Consider the following 22,503-nt stretch of genomic DNA (forward strand, 5'->3'; position numbering starts at 1 on the left):
CAGCTCTCCTGTCTTCTCAAATCCACTTAGACTTTTCTCCTTCTGACTTTCTCTAAATGGCTGCTTCTCCATAAACAAGCAGGAGGGACAGACTGGAGAAAGATCATCACCAGAACTACTCATGGAGTCACAAACATGTAGTTGTGTGCATTCAGTCACCAATGTTGTGTTTGCTCAGAAGCAAGTTGGAAGTCTGGCTCACAGAAGGTGATCACACAGGATATGAATCACACTCATGGAGATTATAGGACCTTAGGATCTGCTCTACATGGAAGCTATTTGTTTGGAATAACAGTGTCATTTGTGAGTTAGGGGTTGGTCTCCACTAGTAACAGATTATCATTGGATAGTATTAAGAATCATATCAGCTTTGATAGAATAGCTTACTGTATGCCTATACACCTCCCTTTGACTACAGTAACCCATGTTCACAAACATAGTCATTTATTACAACACAAATGTATTGCCTTGCAGTCTGAGGTCAGAAATCCAAGATGTATCTACACAGTTGCATTCTTTATTTAGGCACTGTGTAAACCTGTTTTAATTTTAAAGCAGACTTCGTGTGTGTGTGTGTGTGTGTGTGTGTGTGCGCGCACGCGCACGTGCACGTGTTTGTACATGCAAGTGGATGTGCACTTACCAAAACATCTATTTAGGGATAAAGGAAATTTGCTATAAAATGGTAGAATCCTTCATTGTGATTCTCCTACATGTATCACTGGACCTTCAGATCATGAGTCTAAGTTGAAGGTTAGTTTTCACTACAGCCTAGGCTGCCCTCAGTGCTGAGACTCCACGTCTTTGCTCACAGTTGTACTGGGAATAATTCCACTAGAGTCTATAATGTAGATTATGTACAATGTAGAGTAGATAGAATGTACATTGTGCAATTATGTACAATGTAGGGTATACAGGTTGCAAGAGCCATTCTCATGCAAGAGCATTCTCATGAGGAATTACCTGGCCACTAAAATTTACTTATAATCTCAAGATTAATTTGGATGCACTGAGTATCTTACTCAGTTGTATATACTTCAGAACTGCAAAACCTTTGAGTCGCTGAACAGACAAAAGTTCCCCACTGAATGCAAATGAGGTGTGGCTGCACTTCTACTTATATCAGCCCTCATACTATAAAAGAGTTCTCTTTTTATCTCACACTTTTCCTGTGTGTGTGTGTGTGTGTGTGTGTGTGTGTGTAGACAGTCATTTTGTCAAATAACTCCTCTTGGTGCTGGACCTCTAGCGCCTTATTTCTATATTCTGAATGTATGCATGACTATACAGATGGATGCATGACTAAATGCATGAAAGTGACAGTTTGCAAATGAACAAATGGATGAATATAGATGTATCCATGGAGAGATTGGTGCATGTGTGTTGAAAATTGTCCCAGTACAGAGCCTATCTTTTACCTTGTGTTAAACCTTCCTGGAGTGATGATCATTTACTACCCCCTTGTGGTGAAAATTACCATGGCTGTTCTAGAGCTAACAGCATGGCAATGATAGCCTGTCTCCAACGAGGGAGTAAACGCTGAGTATGTGCCATATGTAGACCTTGTACTTGTCCAGGAGCACTCTTCCTTGTCACATTCCCCTGGGGTCTCCACCCCAACTCTTCAGGTACTTACTGAATGCAGACAAAGCTCAAATGGTCTCTAAGCTTATGAGACAGAGACAGACACCAAGCACCTAATCTTCCAATGTACTATGGTGTGTGTGTGTATATATATATCTATCTATATCTAACTATATCTATCTATCTATCTATATATATATATAGTTGTTGGTAGCGGGGGCTTGAACTCCGGACTTGGGCACTATCCCTCAGCTCTTCAGCTCAAGATGAGCACTCTACCACTTGAGTCACAGCACCACTTCCGGTTTTCTAGTGGTTTATTGGACATATGAGTCTCATGGACTTTCTTGCCCAGGCTGGCTTTGAACTGCGATCCTCAGGTCTCAGCCTCCTGAGCAGCTAGGATTACAGGTGTGAGCCACTGGTGCCCCCATTAGCAGCAAAGAAGGCAGGTGCCCACCAGGCTAAGTGCTGTGTGCAAGTGCCAAGCTGGAGCCTGGCTCCAAATTTATTACTATGTTCATTATGACAGGTTGGGTCATTCCTTCAGGCATTGTAAAATATTGCATCGAACTACTGCCTCACTGGAAGATGATGGGTCCTGGAACCCAAAGGCAATGTTTCACTTACCTGGTTAGTTCATGTAGGACGGGCTGACAGATGCATAGCTCTGAGGCAGGGGTGATAGGAGACACAGGAGAACAGAAAAGATGGCAGATGGCAGAAGTGGGAGTGAAGCCAGCCAGGACATGTTGGGGGCCATGCCTTCCTTCCTTAGTTCACTTCAGGTTTTCAAACATTCCTGGTCCCCAGTTTCCCCAACCATAAAGCTTAATAAATGTTGCAGAATGTGAGCCTAAATGTCATCTTGAGCACCAATGTTTAATTAGTATGGTGAGGACAGATGTCTGGGTTTGCCCAAGCAGACAGTTCCAGGGTCATTTTGGAAGAGGCAAGAACAGAAGCAGATAGAGAACCTCATTGTCACAAGCTGCAGCCTTGAGGCTCTGATAGGAAAGTGCTAGACTTGTTCTTGTCATACAGCATTTTACCACAGTGTAACCTACTCACCTGGGAGGTAGATTTGGTACTATATCAATGGGGCCCAAACTTACTGCTTGATTTTCCAAGATGTTGGAACATTCCCTGACTATCAATGAGAGAAGTGTGATTTCAGAGATAACCTTGTCCATGCAGCCATGGAGACAGAGTCTGTATTTTTCCAATTTTCAGAAAAGTGACCATTACTGAGGAGATCGAGGAGAGGCCATGATGTACCAAATTCTAGTTTACATAGTATTTAACGCAATTTAATATTATCCAGCCAGTTATTGGCAGGGATACAAGCACCTTTCACCAAGGCATCTTCTCAGGAGGGGTCAATTGTAAAATATTGGCAGAAACACAAAATGAGGTCTCTGGAAACAATGGGAGTTTTTGTTTGGTTGAAAGGGTGATAACTTCAAATTGATGCCCTAGAGAATAGGGTTAGTCAAGATCTTAGCCTAGAGATTTGGAATATCTGTTCTGTATACAAGGCCTGGGTGACAAAAGCACAGTGGTACCTCCAACACTGTCTCTAGAGACCATAACCCAGGAGGGAAGTGGATGGTGGCATTCAGGCAATCAGGGAAACAGACCAGGTAGTGATAGTCAGAAAGCTTACAGTACCTGTGGAGGGAAAAGGAAACTCAGTACCCTTGTGAGCAGGGGATTAGAAGAGGCCATTTGAACCATGTCTTCTACCCCACAGAGGAGACCATAGCTGATTAAGTCCTCTGAATATTTCTCAAAACTAAAATCGTCATTCACATTGTGTGTGTGTGTGTGTGTGTGTGTGTGTGTGTGTGTGTGTGTGTGTGGTGTGGAGGAAGTAGATCACTGATGGTGCCTCTGAAGTCTACCTTGTGTCTCTCTCTGCTTTCTGGTTTGTACATAGGGAGCAATGCCATGTTGTCTTGCTTCCACCATTTTTAGCTTATAGCAGCTCCATAGCAGTGGAGCAATTTGGTCATGGCCTTATATATCTGAAACTCTTATGTAAAATAAGTCTTTGAGAGGTAGCTAGAATGATAACGTTCTGAGATGGAAAGAAAATTTGCCAGAGAAATGGGAATGTTGCAGTGACCACAGGATAATATCATTCTTAAGACCTTGGAAGTGGTAAAAGAAATATAAGAAAATCTTTGGTATGAAAGGTGGCAAGTCCCCAGAAATGTTCCTATGCGAGTGAGATTGGTAATGCTGAGAGAAGCTCTGATGACTAGGATACCAATAAGAATGTACCCTGAGAGACTGAGTTCATGAGGTTGCAGATGGAAAATATTCTATTGACAATCAATGCCTTTCATGCTGCACTATGGCAAAGCACTTGTCTGCATTTTGTCCATGCCTAAAGCTTTTGTGAGAGACTAAGTATAAAATTAAAGGGCTCATTAGAAAGAATGATATTCGGGGCTGGGAAGGTGGCTCAGTGATAGAGTGCTTGCCTTGCATGCCAGAGGCTCTGGGTTCCATTCCTCAGCACCACATAAACAGAAAAAAAAAAGCCAGAAGTGGCGCTGGGGCTCAAGTGGTAGAGCGCTATCCTTGAGCTGAAGAGCTGAGGGATAGCGCCCAGGCCCAGAGTTCTGGCCCACGACCAGACCCCCCCCCCCAAAAAAAGAAAGAAAGAATGATATTGTACTATTTGTAAAGAAATGGAAAGATCTGGAGAAAAGTTGTTATGTGAAGTCAGGCCCTTTCATGTGGAAACTAGATTTAGCCTATAAATTTATAAGTAAATACATTGGAGTATAACCAAGTGTATACAAATTTATTAACTGAAATACAATAGATTCAATCGAGAAGTCAAATAGTGTAATTTATTAAAAAAGCAAAATCAAAGTTCAGCAAAATGGAAACTAGGAAGCATGTACTGCAAACAGAACACAATAAGATCCTCTTGTTTCCAATTCCTGGACTTCATTTTAATATGCTTCATTTTAATATGCACTTAGAGATTGGGTTATTGTGATCCCCTGCTATGAATATCATAGACATTTTCTACTTATTACAAATGAGGGAAACCAGGCAACCTACATTTCTTTGGGCCTGGCTTGCTTCACTCAGTGTAATTCTTTTCCTGGTATTTCCATTTTCTTACAAATGACATTTTTTTCTGATGAAAACATAGACCTCCACTGTGTATATAAACCACATTTGCTTGATCTATTCATCTACAGAGGGGCATCTGGGTTGGTTCCAGGTCTTAGCTATGGTAAACAATGCTGTAATGAATATGGTTGTGATGGTAGCTTTAGTATGGCCTTGCTTGTGGTCATTTGGGTAAATCAATGCTCAGGAATGGGATCACTGGGTCATAGGGGAGCTTTACGTTCAGTTTTTTAAGGAACCTCCATACTGCTTTCTGGAGTGGTTGAACAAGTTTCCTCCCCCACATACAGTGGAGTAACATTCCCTTTGGCCACATTCCTACCAGCATCTGTTGTTATTAGATTTCTTGATAATGGCCATTCTAAGTGGGGTAAGGTGGAACTGCATGTTCTTTTGATATACATTTCTTTTAAGGCCAGAAGTGTTGAGCATTTCTCCATATGACTATTGGCTATTTGTATTTACTCTTCAGAGAAATCTTTCTTGTTATTGGGAATAGTTGTTTCTTTGGGAATTTATTCTTGAGAGATTTAATTTTTTGAGCTCTAAGTATATTTTAGGTATGTGGCCCACGTCTGTTGTATGGCTAGTGAAGATCTTCTCCCAATCTGTGGGCTTTTAAAAGTTTTGACCTGTGCCAAGGCACCCTAGTGTTTTCCCTATCCTTCCTATATTTTCAGGACATCTGCTTTTACCTCAGGGTCTTTGATCCATTTGGAATTGGTTCTGGTGCAGGGTAATATATATGGATCTAACTTGAGTTTTCTGCCCATGTTTAGCCACTTCTGCCAGCACCATTTGCTGAGGAGGCTATCTTCCTTCCATTCTCTTTTTTTTTACTCCCTTATCAAAGATTTGGTGGCCATAGGTCTGCAGGTTTTTTTTTGGGTCTTCATTTGTATCCCATTGGTCCTCAGGCATGATTTTGTACGAATACCAAGCTGTTTTTGTTACTAGGGCTTTATAATAGAGTTTGATGTTTGTTAGGGCTTTATAACAGCGTTTGAAGTTTGGTACTGATATTCCTCCCACATGCTAAGGATTGTTTTTGCTACTTGGGGTCTTTTATTTTTCCATGTGAGTTTTTGGATTGCTTCTTCTATTTTATTAAAGCATGATGTTGGTATATTGATGGGACATTCCATTGAATATGTAGATAGCTTTTGGCATATTGCCATTTTCTTGATGTTAATCCTCCCAATCTAGGAGCATGGAAGGTTGTTCCACTTCTTTACATCTGCTTTTTCTTTTCAGGTTTTTAAAGTTTTCAATATAGAGGTCCTTGACTTCTTTGTTTAAGTTAGTGCCTAAGTATTTTATTTGGGGGTTGGGAGCTATTACAAAAGGAGTTGCTTTACTGATTGCAGCATTTCTCTTCTCATTGTTGGCATACAGGAAAGCTATTGGTTTTTGTGGATTAGTTTTTTTTTTTTGGGTCGGTCGTGGGGCTTGAACTCTGGGCCTGGGCGCTGTCCCTCAGCTCTTCAGCTCAAGGCAAGCTCTCTACCGCTTGAGCTACAGCGCCACTTCCTGTGGGTTAGTTTTATACCCTGCTATTTTGCCAAAAATTGGATCCCCTAGAGTACCATGGAAGTGGAGTCTATGAGGTTCTTTAAATACAGGATCATGTTATCTGCAAAGAGGGAGAGTTTTACTTCTTCTTTCCCTATTTGGATCCCCTTTATGTTTGCCTCTTGTCTCATTGCTCTAGCTAGGAGTTCCAATACTATAATGAAGAGGAGTAGAGAGAGTGGACATCCATGTCTTGTTCCTGATTTTAGAGGAAATGGCTTTAACTTTTTACCATTAAGTATAAAACTGGCTGTAAGTTTGTCCTGTACTGCCTTTATCATATTGAGGAATGTTCCATGGCTTCCTAGTTTCTCAAGTGCTATTCATAAAGCCATGTTGGATCTTTCAAAGTCCTTTTCTTCAGCTATGGAGAAGATCATGTGGTTTTTGTCCTTGCTCCTATTGATTTGATGAATTACATTAAGCGAGTATATTGGACCAGATTTGCATCCCTGGAATGAATCCTGTTTGACCACAGTGTATATTTTTTTGATGAGATGTTGAATTCAATTGGCCAGGATTTTGTTGAGAAGTTTTGCATCAATGTTCATCAAAGAAATGGGTCTATAGTTTTTTTTTTTTTTTGCTAAGTCCCTGCCTGCTTTTGGGATAAGGGTTATGCTGGCTTCATAGAATGAGTTTGGTAGTAACCTTTTGCTTTTCACTTCATTGAAGAGTTTGAGGAGTATTAGAGTGAGTTCTCCTTGGAAGCACTTTTAGAATTTGGTTGTTAATCTATCTGGCCCTGATCTTTTCTTGGATGAGACACCTCTTATTGCTGTTCCTCTTTTATTAATTGGTATGCATCTATACTTAGTTGGTTTACATATTCTTGGATTAGTTTGGCGGTATCAATATTTGCTAGAAATTCTTCCATTTCTTACAGATTCTTGAACTTGTTAGCATAAAGGTTTACAAAGTGTTTCCTTATAATGTTCTGAATCTTGCTTTTATCTGTCATGATGTTTCCAATCTTGTCTCTGATTTTATTTACTTGGGTGTGTTCTCTTCTTTTTTGGCCAGATTTGCTAAGAATCTGTGGATTTTGTTAAATTTTTTTAGAAGAACCAACTCTTCATTTTGTTGATTCTTTCTATGGGTTTATTTTGGATACTACTTTATTTAATTCTGATTTATTTTAATTATTTTTTTCCCATCTGCTGGATTGGGGTTTGACTTGCTGCTCTTTTCAAGGAGCTAAATGTGTAGTATTAAATTGTTGGCTTGAGATTTTTTTCAACTTGTTTATGTAGGCACCCAGAGCTACAAATTTTCCTCTAAATACTGTCTTTGCTTTGTCCCAGGGGAGCTGATATTTTGTGAGCTCATTTTATTTACTTTTTTCTTTTTCTTTTTTTTCCCCATTGGTCATGGGGCCTGAACTCTGGGCCAGAGCACTATTCCTCAGCTCTTCAGCTCAAGGCTAGTGCCCTACCACTTTAGCCACAGAGCCACTTCTAGTTTTTTTCTGCTTAAGTGGTGCTGAGGAATCGAACCCAGGGCTTCATGCATGCGAGGCAAGCACTCTACCACTGAGCCACCTTCCAAACCCCTTGTGAGCTCATTTTAAATACTATAAACTTATGAATTTCTGTTCTGATCCCTTCAATGTCCCAGTGGTGTTTCAACAATGCATTGTTCAGCCTCCATGTGTTATGAGATTTTCTATGGTGGTATTTGGTGTTGAGCTCTAATTATATTCCATTGCGATCTAAGAGATTTCAGGGAATGATTTCAATATTTCTGAATTTGCACAGATTTTATTTGTGCCTAACGTAAGATCTATTTTAGAGGAATAGTCCATATACTGCTGAAAGAATATATATTTGGGTGCTTCTGAGTGAAATATACTGTACATGTCTGTTAAGTCTAGTTGGTCTATGCAATGGTTTAATTCTGAAGTTTCTCTACTGAGTTTTTGTTGTGTTGATCTATCTAGAGCTAACAGTGGTATGTTAAGGAAACCAATGAGCAAAGTGTTTAGATATATGTGTTTTTAGGGTAAGTAGTATTTGTTTGATTAACTGGCTGCTTTGGCATTGGGTGTATAGATATTTAGGATTGTTATATCCTCTTGTAAGAGACATCACTTTCTTAGTATGTAATGACCTTCTTTGTCTCTCTAATTTTAGTTTGAAGTCAATTTTGTCTGATATTAGGATTGCATGTCCAGCCAATTTACAGGGGCCATTTGATTCATAGATTTTTGCTCCAACCTTTTGCTTTTAGAGTATGTTTGATTTTTGAGGGTAAGATGTGTCTCTTGAAGACAGAAGAAAGATGGATCTTGATTTATATCTAAGTAGTCAGTCTTGTCATTTAATTGGAGAATTAAGCCCATTAATATTGAGAGTTAGGTTTGAGAAGTGTTTGGTAGTTCCTACCATGTTATCCACTTTCTTAGGGGCTGTGCCTTATCAAGTCTTACTATAATTGTCTGGTTCTCTATTTAGGGGGTCATTTCTCTGGCCAAATAATGTTCTTGTTGGTTTTCTATGTGTACAACATCTTTGTGCATTTTCTGTTATGCTGGCTTGGTGGAGATACATTGTTTCCATTTTTTCTTGCTGTAAAAAATTTTATTTGTTCTTCACTGATGAATGAGAGATTTTCTGGTTACACTATTCTTGGTTCATTGGTTGTCTTTAGGGCAGAGAATACCTCAATCCAGGCTCTTCTTGCTTTCATGGTCTCTGCTGAGAAATCTGTAGTAATTCTTATTGATTGATCTCTTCTTCCTGACAGCTTTAATGTTCATTTCCTTGGTCTCTATTGATCCTGTGTGGATTACAATGTGGCAGTGAAAAGTCCTATTCTGGTCTGGTCTGTCTGGGCTTCTAAAGGATTCTTGTAATTGGATGAGCTTATCTTTTTGGATATTTGGGACATTCTCTGCTAAGATTCTGTTAAATACATTTCCTATTCCTTTAGCTGTTTTCTCTAGACCCTCCTCAATACCAGTTAGCCTAAAATTAGGTATTCTGATTGTGGTTTTTAAATAATTTTAATTGAGATTAAGTGATTACATAAAATTCACACATTTCACAGTATTATAGGATAGTAATAGTGAAAATCACAAACACATTTTAACTTTAACAAGGCAAATTGTCATTATCATGGTCTATACAGTTTGTGAATTCTCTGAGCTTTGACAGTACAGCTATTTCTTCCACATTGAGTGATAGTTACATTTCTTTCCTTTTGCTTAGTGCAAGCTGTTCCCTCTTTCTCTCTCATTCCCTTCTTCCCATCGCTGCTGGATTGTGTTTTGTATCTTATTTCATGGATTTGTTTTGAATAATTGTCTGTACAATCTTCAATTCCAGAGATTCTACATTCTGTGTTGTATAATCTGTTGTCAAGACTTTCTACATTGAGTTTTATCTCCCTTCCTTCTAACTGTTCATTTTTTTATGGCTTCCATCTCTTTATTGAAGCTTTGTTTGAGATCTTGTATGGACTTCTTTACTCCCTTGACTTGATTCTCTGTCTCTGTCTCTCTCTGTCCCTCTGTCTGTCTGTCTCTGTCTGTCTCTGTCTCTCTCTTTGTCTGTTTCCCCTCAAGTCCTTTAGCTGGGTGGCCATATTTTCATTGGTCTTCCTTTTCTTTGGTTGGAATTCATTCAGTTTTCTATTTTTGGATTCTTGAATTCCCCTGTTAATCTTGGTTCACCTCATTATGTTCACACAGAGACATTTCAACCTTTTCATTCACTATATTTGCTGGCATGATTTTTTTTTGGTTGCTGGTGGGACTTGAATTTTGAGCTTGGGTGCTGTACATGTGTCCTTCAGCTCAAGGCGAGCGCTCTACCGCTTGAGGTACAATACCACTTCCAGTTTTCTAGTCGTTTATTGGAGATAAGAGTCTCACAGACTTTCCTGCTTGGGCTGGTTTGAACTGTGATCTTCAGATCTCAGCCTCCTGAGTAGCTAGGATTACAGGCATGAGCCACCAGCACCCGGCTGCCGGCATGATTTTTAAAGCATTTTGAGAACTATCCTCTAGGTCTTTCCATGACTACTCTATTGCCTGTTGATTTTGAGTGGGAATTGAATTTCATGTTTCTCATGTTTCTATGGTTTATTTTTCCCATTTGGATGCAAAAGCCAATGCAATAGGACAAGAGAACACTATTTTAAAACAAGAACTAACCCAGCATGCTATAATTGTACAGACGTTAAGGGCTCAAAATCATAGAAAGGTATTCCTGTATCTACCACTCCTTTCCTTTGGGGAGGGCTATTGTGATTCAGGAATGGGGATTACATATGCTTGTCAGAGTGAACAAATCTATTGTTAGCAATAAAACAGTCTGAACTGAAAGGATAACAAAATGAGCCACTTGGACTCAGTCATAATGGAACTAAATGCAGTCTGACTCAGACACAAACACTTAGAGATCAATGAACTAAAGAAAATGGAGGAGGAGAAAAGGGCTAGAAATGAAGGGAAACAGATTACAGAGAAATTAGAAGAAAAATTGGGGAGGGGTATAGGAAAACCAGTGGGAAGTACAGACAAGAGTAGTGGAATATATAGAAGAAAAGGAGCAGAAGGAAGGGAAATAAGAGCTAATTTTAGAGGAAAACAGAAAAAAAAGAAAAGAGGAAATAAAAATAAAAGTAAACAGAGAAATTATGTATGTAAAAAAGTAATGCCAACATAAAAATGAGATTGGGAGCAAAATAGAAAATTGAGTAATTAACAATATAGCCTGTAATTATTATGCACGTAAAGAGGAAAAAAGCCTAGTAGTCACCTTACTGTATATCTAGAACTAAACTCATGGTACTGAGGATAAAGAAGGAAACCCAAACTCTGGAGACAACTATTCACTCTAGTACAGGTTTTCCATCCATTGCCCAGCCATGAAGTCATTCCAGAATTCTGCTGTTTCCCTCAATGCTGTGCTCAGGTGCTTGGGTTCATTTTCAAGAGTATCTCAGAAGTACTTATGGTGAGGCAGATCATCATAGCAGTAGAAGGATATAATAGAGCAGAGGTGATCACATTGTGTTAACCAAAAACCAGACCAGGGAAGGGGGAGGGAAAGAGCCAGGGATAACACAACAGTTTATAATAGGCAGGCATTGACCTCCTTTGTCCAAATAAGACCCAACTATTACCACAGAAGGTAGAAATGTGGTGTCTGTTGCTGGGGATTGAACCAAGAGCCTCATGCAGGTGTGCATTCCACCCCTGAGCCATACCACCACTACTGACTTTATTACTAGACAGTTTGAGATTCAATAAGGACACTAGTTCAGCAGATAATTTCCACTGAAAATACACCTTGTTCTTTCCAGTTCCCATGAGGGAAGCATTCATATCTGGGACAGGCAGCAGCAGTGAAGCAACAACTGCTGAAGAAGCAGAAAGATAGGAGCAACATGCAATTAAGTTTCTAAGGTGTTTCCACGAAGACATGAGCAAGACTAAGTCACCCAATTAACAGTGGGTGGCTGAAATCATTTTAGTGTGCACTAGGACAAATATGTTGCACTTGGTTGTCTAGTCCCTGGTCATTGAGTAGTCATGGCAGGTGGATAGTGGCTTAGCATTGAGGAGCCAAGAATGATGGTGGTGGAGGCTGTGGAGTCTGCACTCCTTGGATTATGTCTGATAAGTATACTCACAGGTAAGGTTTTGCTGTCTCTCAAGCCTAGAAATTGCTATCTATTTTTGGTCAGCAAGGCCATCCATGTCAAATCATGAGTATAAAAAAACAGGCCACTCAGGCTGGGGATGTGGCTTAGTGGTAGAGTGCTTACCTAGCATGCAAGATGTCCTGGGTTTGAATCCTCAGCACTGGATTAAAGAACAGCTGGAAGTGATGCTGTGGCTCAAGTGATAGAGTACAAGCCTTGAGCACAGAGAGACTCAGGGGCAGCAGTGAATTCAGGCTCCAGGACTGGGGAAAAAAAGAGAGAGAGAAAAAAACTGGTCACTAATATAAAGACTAATTGTGAGTTTTTAGTTTAACATACTGAAGAATTGAGGAGGAAGAGCAAGACTGGGGTATGGGTGATAGTTCTTTTATCATGGCACAGATTCCACCTTGGTAATGTCTGATTTTCCAATTGAGAGGAGAGACACAGGGCTCCTGACAGGGCTTTCACAAAGTTTCCCCGGTCTGAGTAGCCCAGCAATGACCTAGCAACATCTCACAGAAGCCTCTTTACCACTATCTGTCCCTCTGATGACCACATTGGAGAACATTAGGGTGGTGTGATAATACACAGCCTTGATCTGGAGCCAGGTGCCCGGGCTTCACAGATGTTGGATCACAACGTGTCCAGGGCGGGATCTGATGCAATCTCTTTTATTGGTTTTCAATGTGGCAAAATCTTTATCTCTGGTGGTGATCCAGACACTGCTAGTTATAAAGTGCCTAGGTCTGTGGGCAAGAGATAATCTTAAGACCTTCTCCAGGTGGCAGGAGTTCCTCAGCCCATTCCAAAGGAAGCAGTACGCCATGATTGCTTTGTTGGTGATCCTTGTCACTGTTGGATGCATCCTGGTCATGGGGCTCAGCTTGTGGATTCTCATAGAATATTGGATGGTTATTGATGTTCCACCTGCAATCGTCTACACCATGAAGTTTCAGATTCTGCACTCCTTTGGACATCTAATATTCACATGGGTAAATTTGTTTTATTAATTATTGTATTATGCCAGAGTACTGAGAAGGGAAGCCTTGGGACAACATTTTGCAAAAAGGCAGATAGTCTGCAATTTCAGGCTAATACATATTGGTCAGTGAAAAGATGTCATTCTTTTTGCTCTCAGCTCATTGTAGAAAAACACCTCAAGTGTGAGGGCCATAAAAATGAGCCTTGACTGTCCTTGTGTCCACTCACCAAACAGGCAGTTAACAGAAGAAACTCATAGAGTAGGTTCAAAAAGAAAGAATCTGTGGTCTTTTGAGTTAGACAATGAGTTGTTATAGTGTCTAGTGTCCTTGTCTATGCAGGACAGCATGGGTTAAACAGTCCATAGCAGATTACGTAAAACACATTCTGTTGCTTATCTAACACTCAGGCGAGTGAGGCTGTAGGATTCGCTGGCTGTTGATCTGTTTTGGAAGATTGGAACCAGCAGTTATTCACCAGAGTAATGAGGTTAAAAGCTCTTGGACAAAAGTTTGCTGCCAGGGAATTTCCTTCATAAAATTGGGGTGGGAAAAAATGTTATCTGTACCTAATAGCATCTGTCCTTGAGCTTTGAAACTTACCCAAGACATAGAACAACAAGAGTAATGTATGATGTTAACACTTGAATATTTTTAATGTGACAGTACTTGGGTTAGAACTCAAGGCCTCATGCCCTCACTCAGCTTCCTTGCTCATATTTGGTGCTCTATCACATGAGCCACACTTTTACTTCACCATTTTGTTGTTTCATTGGAGGAAAAGGAAGTCTTCCAGATTTTCCTGCCTATGCAGGCTTCCAGTCATGATTTTCTGAATCTCATTCTCTTAAGTAGTTAAGATTAGAAGCATAAGGCTTCAGTGCCCAATGAATGTTACTCATTTTATTTGGCAGATAGCTCTTTGTCTAAACCATAGGAAGTTGTCAGGCATGAGAAGTCAGTGCAATCCTAAAAAAAACCCCAAAACAATAATAATGATGTAGAGAAGACAAAGGAAGCAGAGTATATTTTGGTGGCAGAAAATTATGTGAGGAGAGCGCTAGCCTTGAGCTGAAGAGCTGAGGGACAGTGCCCAGGCCCAGAGTTCAGGTCCCCCCCCAAAAAAAGAAAATTATGTGAGGGTGCTTATTTATATATATACATATTGTTTATGTAATTACATATATAAACTGAGATAAGTATTGATATACACGTATATATACCTCTTCTTTAAATATATAAATTGATACATACCTATGGAGAGGGGAGAGTCTGTGTTGTCTTAGTCTGCCTTTCTGCCCCAGGATGCTAAGTGCTATTAGGGAGATCAGAAGACCTTCAGAATTTCTAGGTCTTTGGCATCCTCCAGTGAGATAGGAGGCCATATGGCAAGTCAAAAGGCACCTCAAATGGGAACCAGATTCCATGCTACAATTCCCACTGTGATAATGAATCTGAGTCAGGCATTACTAGTCAAACTCACCGACTCAATCCCAGCCTCAGTAGTATAGCTAATCAGAAAGCAGATGCACAATCATGGTGAGTGTCCTATAAGTTAGAATTGCCATGGCATCAGGGTAACTCCAGAGTGCCTTTATCACACTTAAAACATACCATTGTCCCTGACAATGCTGAGAAATCATGAAAAAGGCAAATCATCTTTGCAAAGTTCATTCTGTGCAGATTTCATGCACTCAGAAAATCCTGCTGTTCTGAAGAGGGCACCGCCAGGAAAGGTGAAGTTGAATCACCTCATTCAAGGCTGAGGCAGCAATACAGCAGCCTTCACACAGGGAGTATAGTTTCCAAGTCTGTGGACACAGGGCTGAACTTGCAGCAGGTCCCTAGTCAGCCTTTGTCTTTGCAGTGATATGTGTGGAAAAAGAGGACCCTAAGAGTTGTCTTAGGACTTTAGTGGTGTGACCTTTCTCCTATGAGTACACAGGAATGAGTGAAGTAATAAAGGAAGTCTCCAGTTGACCTCAGTAATGACGTCCAGGCTGGTAGAAATAATGTAAGAATCAGCATTGATCCAAGGCAAGTAGCCCAGGTGTCTTTAATATAAATGCAACAAGAATTCCATCTGATGAGAATGATTAGCTTTCCTGGGTTTCCTGTTTCTCGGTTCTCACAACTACTTGACAAGTGTCAATATCCATTAACTTTAGGAGAATCTGATGAACTGATCTCCACATGGGAGCTGTGTGCACACTGATTGTCTGGCACTGGTTTCAAAATGACTCATAGAGCTTTGAAAGGAACTGAGCCTTGAAAATAGAAAACTCAAATTTGTCTCCAACTCTCCTCCAGGGGTGTATACTTGAGAAGATAAGAATTTGCTCGATGCCCAGATTTTGTCAATTTGCACTATACCTACTGCCAATAAGGAAGGACCCTAGAGTGGTGGTGACCAACCTGCGACTTGGGACAATCAGCGTGAGGCTGTTCCAGCCGAAGGCAGTGTCCTCCTGCCCTCGTCGAGGCGTCATCTTCTACCATGGAGGGGCTGCAGTGATAGGAAGTCTGGGTAAAGAGCTTTCCTGTGGTGTGTGGTCATGGAGGAAGGGCCTCATTACCCATCAGCCTCAGCTAGCTATCTAGTGACTCCTGGGAGGGGCCAATTCTAGCAGTCAATGGAGCTCCATCTAGTGCAACTAAGTAGAGGCGAGAAACACACCATCAATGGAATTGGAGCTTCCTGGCAGTGTTCTTCACAATATGATCTCTCAGTGCAGGTGTAGGTCAGGGATTTTCCAAAGGGGCTTCTAGATACATGGCTATGACTCCTTCCTTCCTTTCTATTACTGCATTTATCATATCCTCCTTGCCTTCTAAAACATCTGACAAACCCCTGCATTAATCACTGTGGGACATTCAGAGACACCAACTTCCCTACCAAAGTGAATATATAAAATGGTTAATCTTCCTCCTCCTAGTCCGAACTGATTAGTTCAAACTTCTAGTCCAAAGTCTATTTCAGATGCCTATGCCTTCTAGGGTCTCAATTTACCAAACTGTAAAATTAGCATTGCAGAAGTTAAACCTCATGGTCCACTTGGGCTATGACATGTGGTAAATTGCAGATAGATATATGGCATTGTCTAAACAGAGCTTCACAGTGTTGTTTCAGAGGAGACAATAGGACACAGGCAGTCTGTTATACAGAGGCCTACAACAGCAGCTGCTCTCAGTGGGGCGGTGCTGGCAAGTGTTCGTCCTCATCATGGCTTGAACTCTGTTGTTCCTGTTTTGCAGATATGTACCACAACACGTGCAGTTTCCTGGCCCTGAAGACAGACTCAGTGGTGCTCTCAGTGGGGTAAGTGGAGTAAGAGGTGTAGGGTAGCAGTCCAGAAGGATGATGTACAAGATCAAGGAGCCCTGACCACAGGTTCCCTTTTATACATTCACTCCCTGACAGATATAAAGTGCCACAGGACATCAGAAGAGTGGAAAAACATCATATACACTGGGCATGCAAGGATCAGCTGTGCTAGAGTAAATACAAGATTACAACCCTCCATTTTACACATTTTTCTTCACCTTAAATACTTCAGGAGAAACTTACCTTAAGAAGAGTTAGGATTTATTGTTTACATTTATCTGAAAGGCAGGGTTGTTCTGTTCCTATGTGTGTCTCTGAACGTAGGTCATCATTGTGGTAGGAGGACATGGCAAAGCAGAAGTGCTTACACAATTGTAATCAGGAAGCAGAAAGGACAAGAACATATCAGAAACAAGACACAATTCAAACACAGTAGCCTACTTTCTCCAAGTAGCACCCAATCTCATGTCCTAATAATACCTTGATATTACTATTTCATCACTGGATTCATATAATGGTGAATTAAGATCCATCTTTGTCCTATAACTTTTGAACAACTGGTTCCAATATCTATGGAACTAGCATTCAATCCATGAGGTTATTATGGATACAACGTATCTAAACCACAACATTCTACTATGGACTTCAAGGGCTCATAGCCATCTCAAACTGCAAAAGACATTGGTCCTTGTCTAAGAGTCCTCAAAGTCTTACAAGCTACAAAACTGTTCAAAAGTTCAAGTTCAGGGGCTGGGAATGTGGGTTAGTGGTAGAGTGCTTGCCTAGCACGTGTGAAGCCCTGGGTTAGATTCCTCAATACCACATGCACAGAAAAAGCCAGAAGTGGTGCTGTGGCTCAAGTGGTAGAGTTCTATCCTTGAGCAAAAGAAGTTCAAGGATAGTGAGTGCCCATGCGCTGAGTTCAAGAACCAGGACTGGCAAAGAAAGGTTCCAGTCCAATGTAGTTTCTATAACCGGTCCTAGAAAACTTAAGAGCAAGTTAAATTCTTTCAAGATGAAATGGGACAGAGTAAACACTCCCATTCCAAAAGGGAAGTATGGGAGTTCCAGAACAAGAAGCAGAATAAAGCAAGACCAAAACAGAGCCGGGAAAACATCAAGGCTTTTGGTTCCCTTTCCATCATCTGGGATAAAAGGTGCGTGGTGTTATCTCCAAATGTTCCTGTGGGCTGTGTGATTAAAACCCAACTTCTTCTGTGTTGAGCTGGCTCTCGTCACTGCCTGCAGATTTACTTAGCATATAACCCATTTTCCTGACATCATCAACTTCTTTGTGTCTGCACTGCAGCATAGCTTCACCCTCACACCTTCCCCCACCAAATACCCATCTCAAGGACTGCCTGCCTGCAGGGACTCCATCACTGCTCTGCTTTGCCTACTTCTCAGGCTTTCCTTTGAATTCTCAGTGGAACTATACAACACTATCTAGAGTAGTCATGGATGATGCCAACAACTGTGTACCAACAGTATATGGAGTAACTGGGCCTCTGTGGACCACAGTGGCATTAGCCAACTATTGCAAGTGTTACTGACCATGGTAAAATAAATCCTGAAGACCTAGCTTCCTATAGGTCCTATGGAAGGAAGGTGCTCAAGTGTGAGTATAAACTTTCACAATTGATCGCCTAAACAGATGGGGTCTGGAAAATTCTTGAGATTCTCTCAAGGTATCTTCCCATTCCTTAGTAAAGTGTTGTTTCCTTTTACTTAACTATTCTCTTTACTCAACTATTCTCTTAACAACCACACACAATATGTACAATAGTTTTAATAATAATTTTCTGGAAAACTATCTATTTTTCCAATGATCCTGTTTTGTCTTTTTGTTTCCAATTTCCTTTATCACCAGCAAAATCTCAAGGCATGGGAAAAATTGAGAGTTCTTTGCCATAATGTTACATGAATGGCATTTAATCAAATTCCCAACAGAATCATGTCTCCACATCAGACCTCATGAACACAATCTGTTATGTCAACATTCCTATCAGCATTCTAGTCTTCAGATCTTCTCCCAGAATCACCCACTTCCCTCTAGTTCCACACTTGGGGGCCTTGAACCTTACATACCAAAGTTTTCCATATTCCTTCCACAGACCAGTTCCTAGGGCTTAAGAACCATATTCTAGTGTGGTCATAGAACCATCCTACTTCTGTGCACATCAGTTCAGAGAAGTGGTCCGCACGCTGACCATTTTGTAAAAACTTATTTTAGCTCATGTTTTCAGAAGTAACAACTCAGAGCCAATTTGCTCCACTGAAATGGACTGCTCATAAGGTGAAAAAACAGAGCAAAATTCTTATCAATTTTATCAGAAAGATGACAGTGAGAGTCAGTGTCCAGAGAGAAGGTATACTTGAACAGCACCTTCAGTAATCTACTTCTTCTAACAAGGTCTGATCACCAGTCACTTCCCTATAATGACAAGAGAACATTACTCAGAATTGTTCCATCCATTATTGAAGTAAGACCTTCACCATCTTGTTACCAGACTGCCATCTCAGTTGGGCGCCATTCTAGGTTCATAAAATCTCTAGCAAATAATTGAATAAGACATGCATTCCCTGTGATCCCAACTATGCAGTAGTCTGAGATCAGCAGTATATAGTTCAATGCTAGCCCAGATAGAAATGCCCTTGAGACTTGTATCTCCAATTACCTGCCAATAATGTCAGATGTGTATCTGTGGCTCAAGTGTTACAATGGTAACTTTGAGAAAAAGTAGCATAGGGAAAGCTCTGAGTTCAAGGACCAAAACAAAACACCACACACATGAGTAATGAGAGAAGCAGAAGTTCATTGAAGGGAAAGTGGACTATAGTGAGTAGGCTACACTCCACAGGTAGCCAGTGAACCTGAGCAAGAGAGAGGCAAGGCCAGAGGAATGTTGGCTGGGATATTAGGCTGTTTAGGCAGAGGGAAAAGGTGGAGAATCCCCCACAGGAAGGATGCATATGATGTGACATGAAGTGGAATGTTGTTTTGTTAACCAATCAGAATTGTTTGCCTACAGTACTTTTTGATTGGTATAAAGTTATAAAGTAAGAGGTAAGTGAATTGGCTGCTCTTACAATGACTATTGGAACAATAGATCATGGTTTCTCTGTCTGATCCAATCAAGTCATGTTTCAAGACTTGGATAAATGAGCCTTTCCAACATACCTCCTATCCAAACTGTAGAATAACTAAGCTATTAATGAATACTCAAGAGATATTTTGGAAATGAACCCTAAGAGCAGCTAAGATGTTAAGTAATCTTAGTAAAATTAAGGGGAAAGTTTTCACAAGTATACAAAAAGTCTGCTAATATCCTTGAGAGTTTAAAAACAAAACCAAATCAATATTGAAAAAAATTGCCTAGACAACAATGTAAAAAGAAAAGGACAAAATAAGGTGAATCTGAGAGAAGCATATCTAGCATATCTTTCAGAGGAGATATAGATGAAGATATTAGGGAAGCAGCATTGTCTGCAGGCCCAGGTCAATGTCCTGTTCATTGTATATGACACTTGATGGTTCTGCAGGTTGACAACTCTTTGTTTAAACACCTACTTATTTACCCACCTATATACTTTCCTGTGTACTTGCCTACCTGCATATGTACATACTCCCCTACCTAAGAACTGCCAAGGATGCAGAGATGAATGTGGAGAGTAACTAAATATAAATCACTGTTCTTGGAGAAATCAACAAATCATTGGAATGAAAAAAAAAACCAGGCATTGGTCAGTATGATTCTGTATCTATGTCCAAAGGGTCATGACGAGTCAGTGTGATACAGGTTAGACAAGGGAATGAGTGAAGTTTTTAAGAAGACTATAACTTTATGCCTCCCTGATGGACTCATTCCATTTGGATTTCCTCTGCATGAGGTGCCATGGCAGCTGTAGGACTCCAGTAAGTTACTAAGCATCTCTAGACTATTTTGAAACCACTAAGGAGAGCAAAATCTTTCCATTGTCAAGACCTGATCTCAACTGGCTATTATAGTATCTGAGCTTCTAACATAATAGTCCATGATCCAAAAAGCCTTGGAGAAAATGAAATTGCCTCACAGGGACCACAGCAATGTGTACACTGATGCCTCCGAGGTATTTCACCGTGTGTTGTTATAGCAGATACTTGCAGAGATCTGGCCCATGGATCAGAGCAGATTGATGGGCAGCTTTGGAATTATGCAGAGAGAAAAGGAGCTTCAGACTTACCAGAGGGTGCCATAGGACAAGCCTGGAAAAGATGGCTGCGAGAAGTTTAGATTCAGGAATACCTTCTCTTTCCTTCTTACATTACCCCCTCTTCTTTCCTGTTTACTCCTCTGTGAAAAAAGCAATTTCATTCTGAGGTCAATCTTAGCTTCCCATGTCTGCTGAAAGACGGTGAGACCACCAGTAGCTAAATTGCCTCCCCCTGCCCAATAAATGTTTATTTTGTGTCGAAAGCCAACAGATTGGAAGTTTCAGAATCCTCCCTTTGTTTGCCTAGGGAAACAAATATGGGTTGGGATGGAAAACTTTAACTACTCTGACTCTAAGCAGGTTCTTCATATGCACACATAGAAAAGATAGGAATCCACCTGTTTTTTGGCTACACACATTCTGAGGACTTAATCATAAGTGGTCTCCTGAGTGTGGTAGAGAACGCTGTTCAAATGGCCTCTTCTAACCCTCTGCTCACTATGGTACTGGGTTTCCTCTTTCCTCCGCAGGTACCGCAAGCTTCCTGACTACCACCACCCAGTCTCTTTCAGGGATTGCCTGAATGCCACCGTCCACTTCCTGAAGACACTAGATACCTATGGGGTGGACCCCTCCCGGGTTGTGGTCTCTGGAGACAGCCTTGGGGCTACCATTGTGGCATTCGTCAGCCAGGCCTTGGTGGGCAGAACAGATATTCCAAAGCTCCGGGGTCAGATCTTGGTTTACCCTGCTCTCCAGGGCATCAATTTGCAGTTACCATCACATCAACAGAATGAAAAAGTCCCAGTTCTTGTCACAAAATTCATGATATGTTTCTGCCGATATTTTACAATTGACCCCTCCTGGAAAGATGCCTTATTTAAAGGTGCTTGTGTTCCTGCCCATATCTGGGAGAAGTATAAGAAATGGCTGAGCGCTGACAATCTCCCTGAAAGGTTCAGATACAAGTACCAAGCAGAATTTCTCGCACCTTTTAATGAGGCTGCCTACCTGGAAACCAAACATACTTTTGAAGTAGAAAATGCCCCCCTCATAGCCGATGACCAGATTATTGCTCAGCTTCCAGGGGCTCTCATAGTGACCTGTGAGTGGGACTCCTTCAGAGATGATGGCCTACTGTATAAGAAGCGCTTGGAAGACCAGGGGGTCCCTGTGACCTGGTACCACGCAGAAGATGGTTTCCATGGATGCTTGCCATTATTTTCTACAATTCTTTTCCATTTCCCATGTTGTGAGAAAGTTATGTTTTCCATAGTCAAATACTTAAGGGATATATGATGAAATTGTTTATCTCTGTGGTAATGAATTTACCTAGTACTTACAAGGCCCTGGGTTCGATTTGCAGCACTCAAATCAGGGAAGAGAGAAAAGTAAACAAAATCTATGAAAAAAACAGCACCAAATAAACAGAAAGAAAGACTAAATGGTGTATAGGAGAGGCCCTGATGAAGATGTGCTCAAATGATCTCTCCACCAGTTCTACAACACTGAGGAAAATGATGCTATGAAAGGCAGACAAAATGGCTTTCGTTGGTATTGTCTTTGCAGCATATAAGCCTGTGCAGAATAAATCGCACTTATATGTCATGCTGTCACTGGGTGAATCGTCCTCTTGATGGCAAAGCTTTCCAGGGGCACACTCTTTCTAAAGGTGGAGTCACCTTATTACTCCTGAAGTCATCATTGGTCCAACAAAGCCCCACGCCCAATGCCTCCAGCTGACCTGTGAAACCAGTCATCCTTGGGCTGGACTTCAAAAAGAGGGATTTATAAGAAAGAGAGAGAGAAGGAGCAAAGTGAGGAGAAATGGCAGCCAAAGATGAGTTCTGATGAGCTTCAAGCTTTGTGTAGTTCAAGTCTTATTCAGAATTCCTGAGGTAGATTCCTGACTCCCAAGAACCAGGTCCTTAGTGCCAAATCTTCCATTGGAAGTGTAGAGGTATGTGAACGTCCATCCCTAAAAGAGTCGGGTGCAGACTCCTTTCTCAGGAGAGCCTCTGGGTTATGAGGTTGGTT

The 22,503-nt window shown here is 40.9% G+C and overlaps 1 protein-coding gene across 1 annotated transcript; it reads left to right on the forward strand.

Moving 5' to 3' along the window:
• The first annotated feature begins 12,791 nt into the window (after positions 1-12,791).
• Positions 12,792-21,765, forward strand: LOC105997517 (arylacetamide deacetylase-like 4). Its single transcript, XM_013031954.1, has 4 exons — positions 12,792-12,959; positions 15,258-15,474; positions 16,203-16,266; positions 20,997-21,765. Exons 1-4 carry the CDS (start codon positions 12,792-12,794, stop codon positions 21,763-21,765), a joined length of 1,218 nt encoding a protein of 405 aa, XP_012887408.1.
• Positions 21,766-22,503: the final 738 nt, after the last annotated feature.

Source organism: Dipodomys ordii, unplaced genomic scaffold, assembly GCF_000151885.1.
Source record: "Dipodomys ordii isolate 6190 unplaced genomic scaffold, Dord_2.0 Scaffold6, whole genome shotgun sequence".
Taxonomy (NCBI): Eukaryota; Metazoa; Chordata; class Mammalia; order Rodentia; family Heteromyidae; genus Dipodomys; species Dipodomys ordii.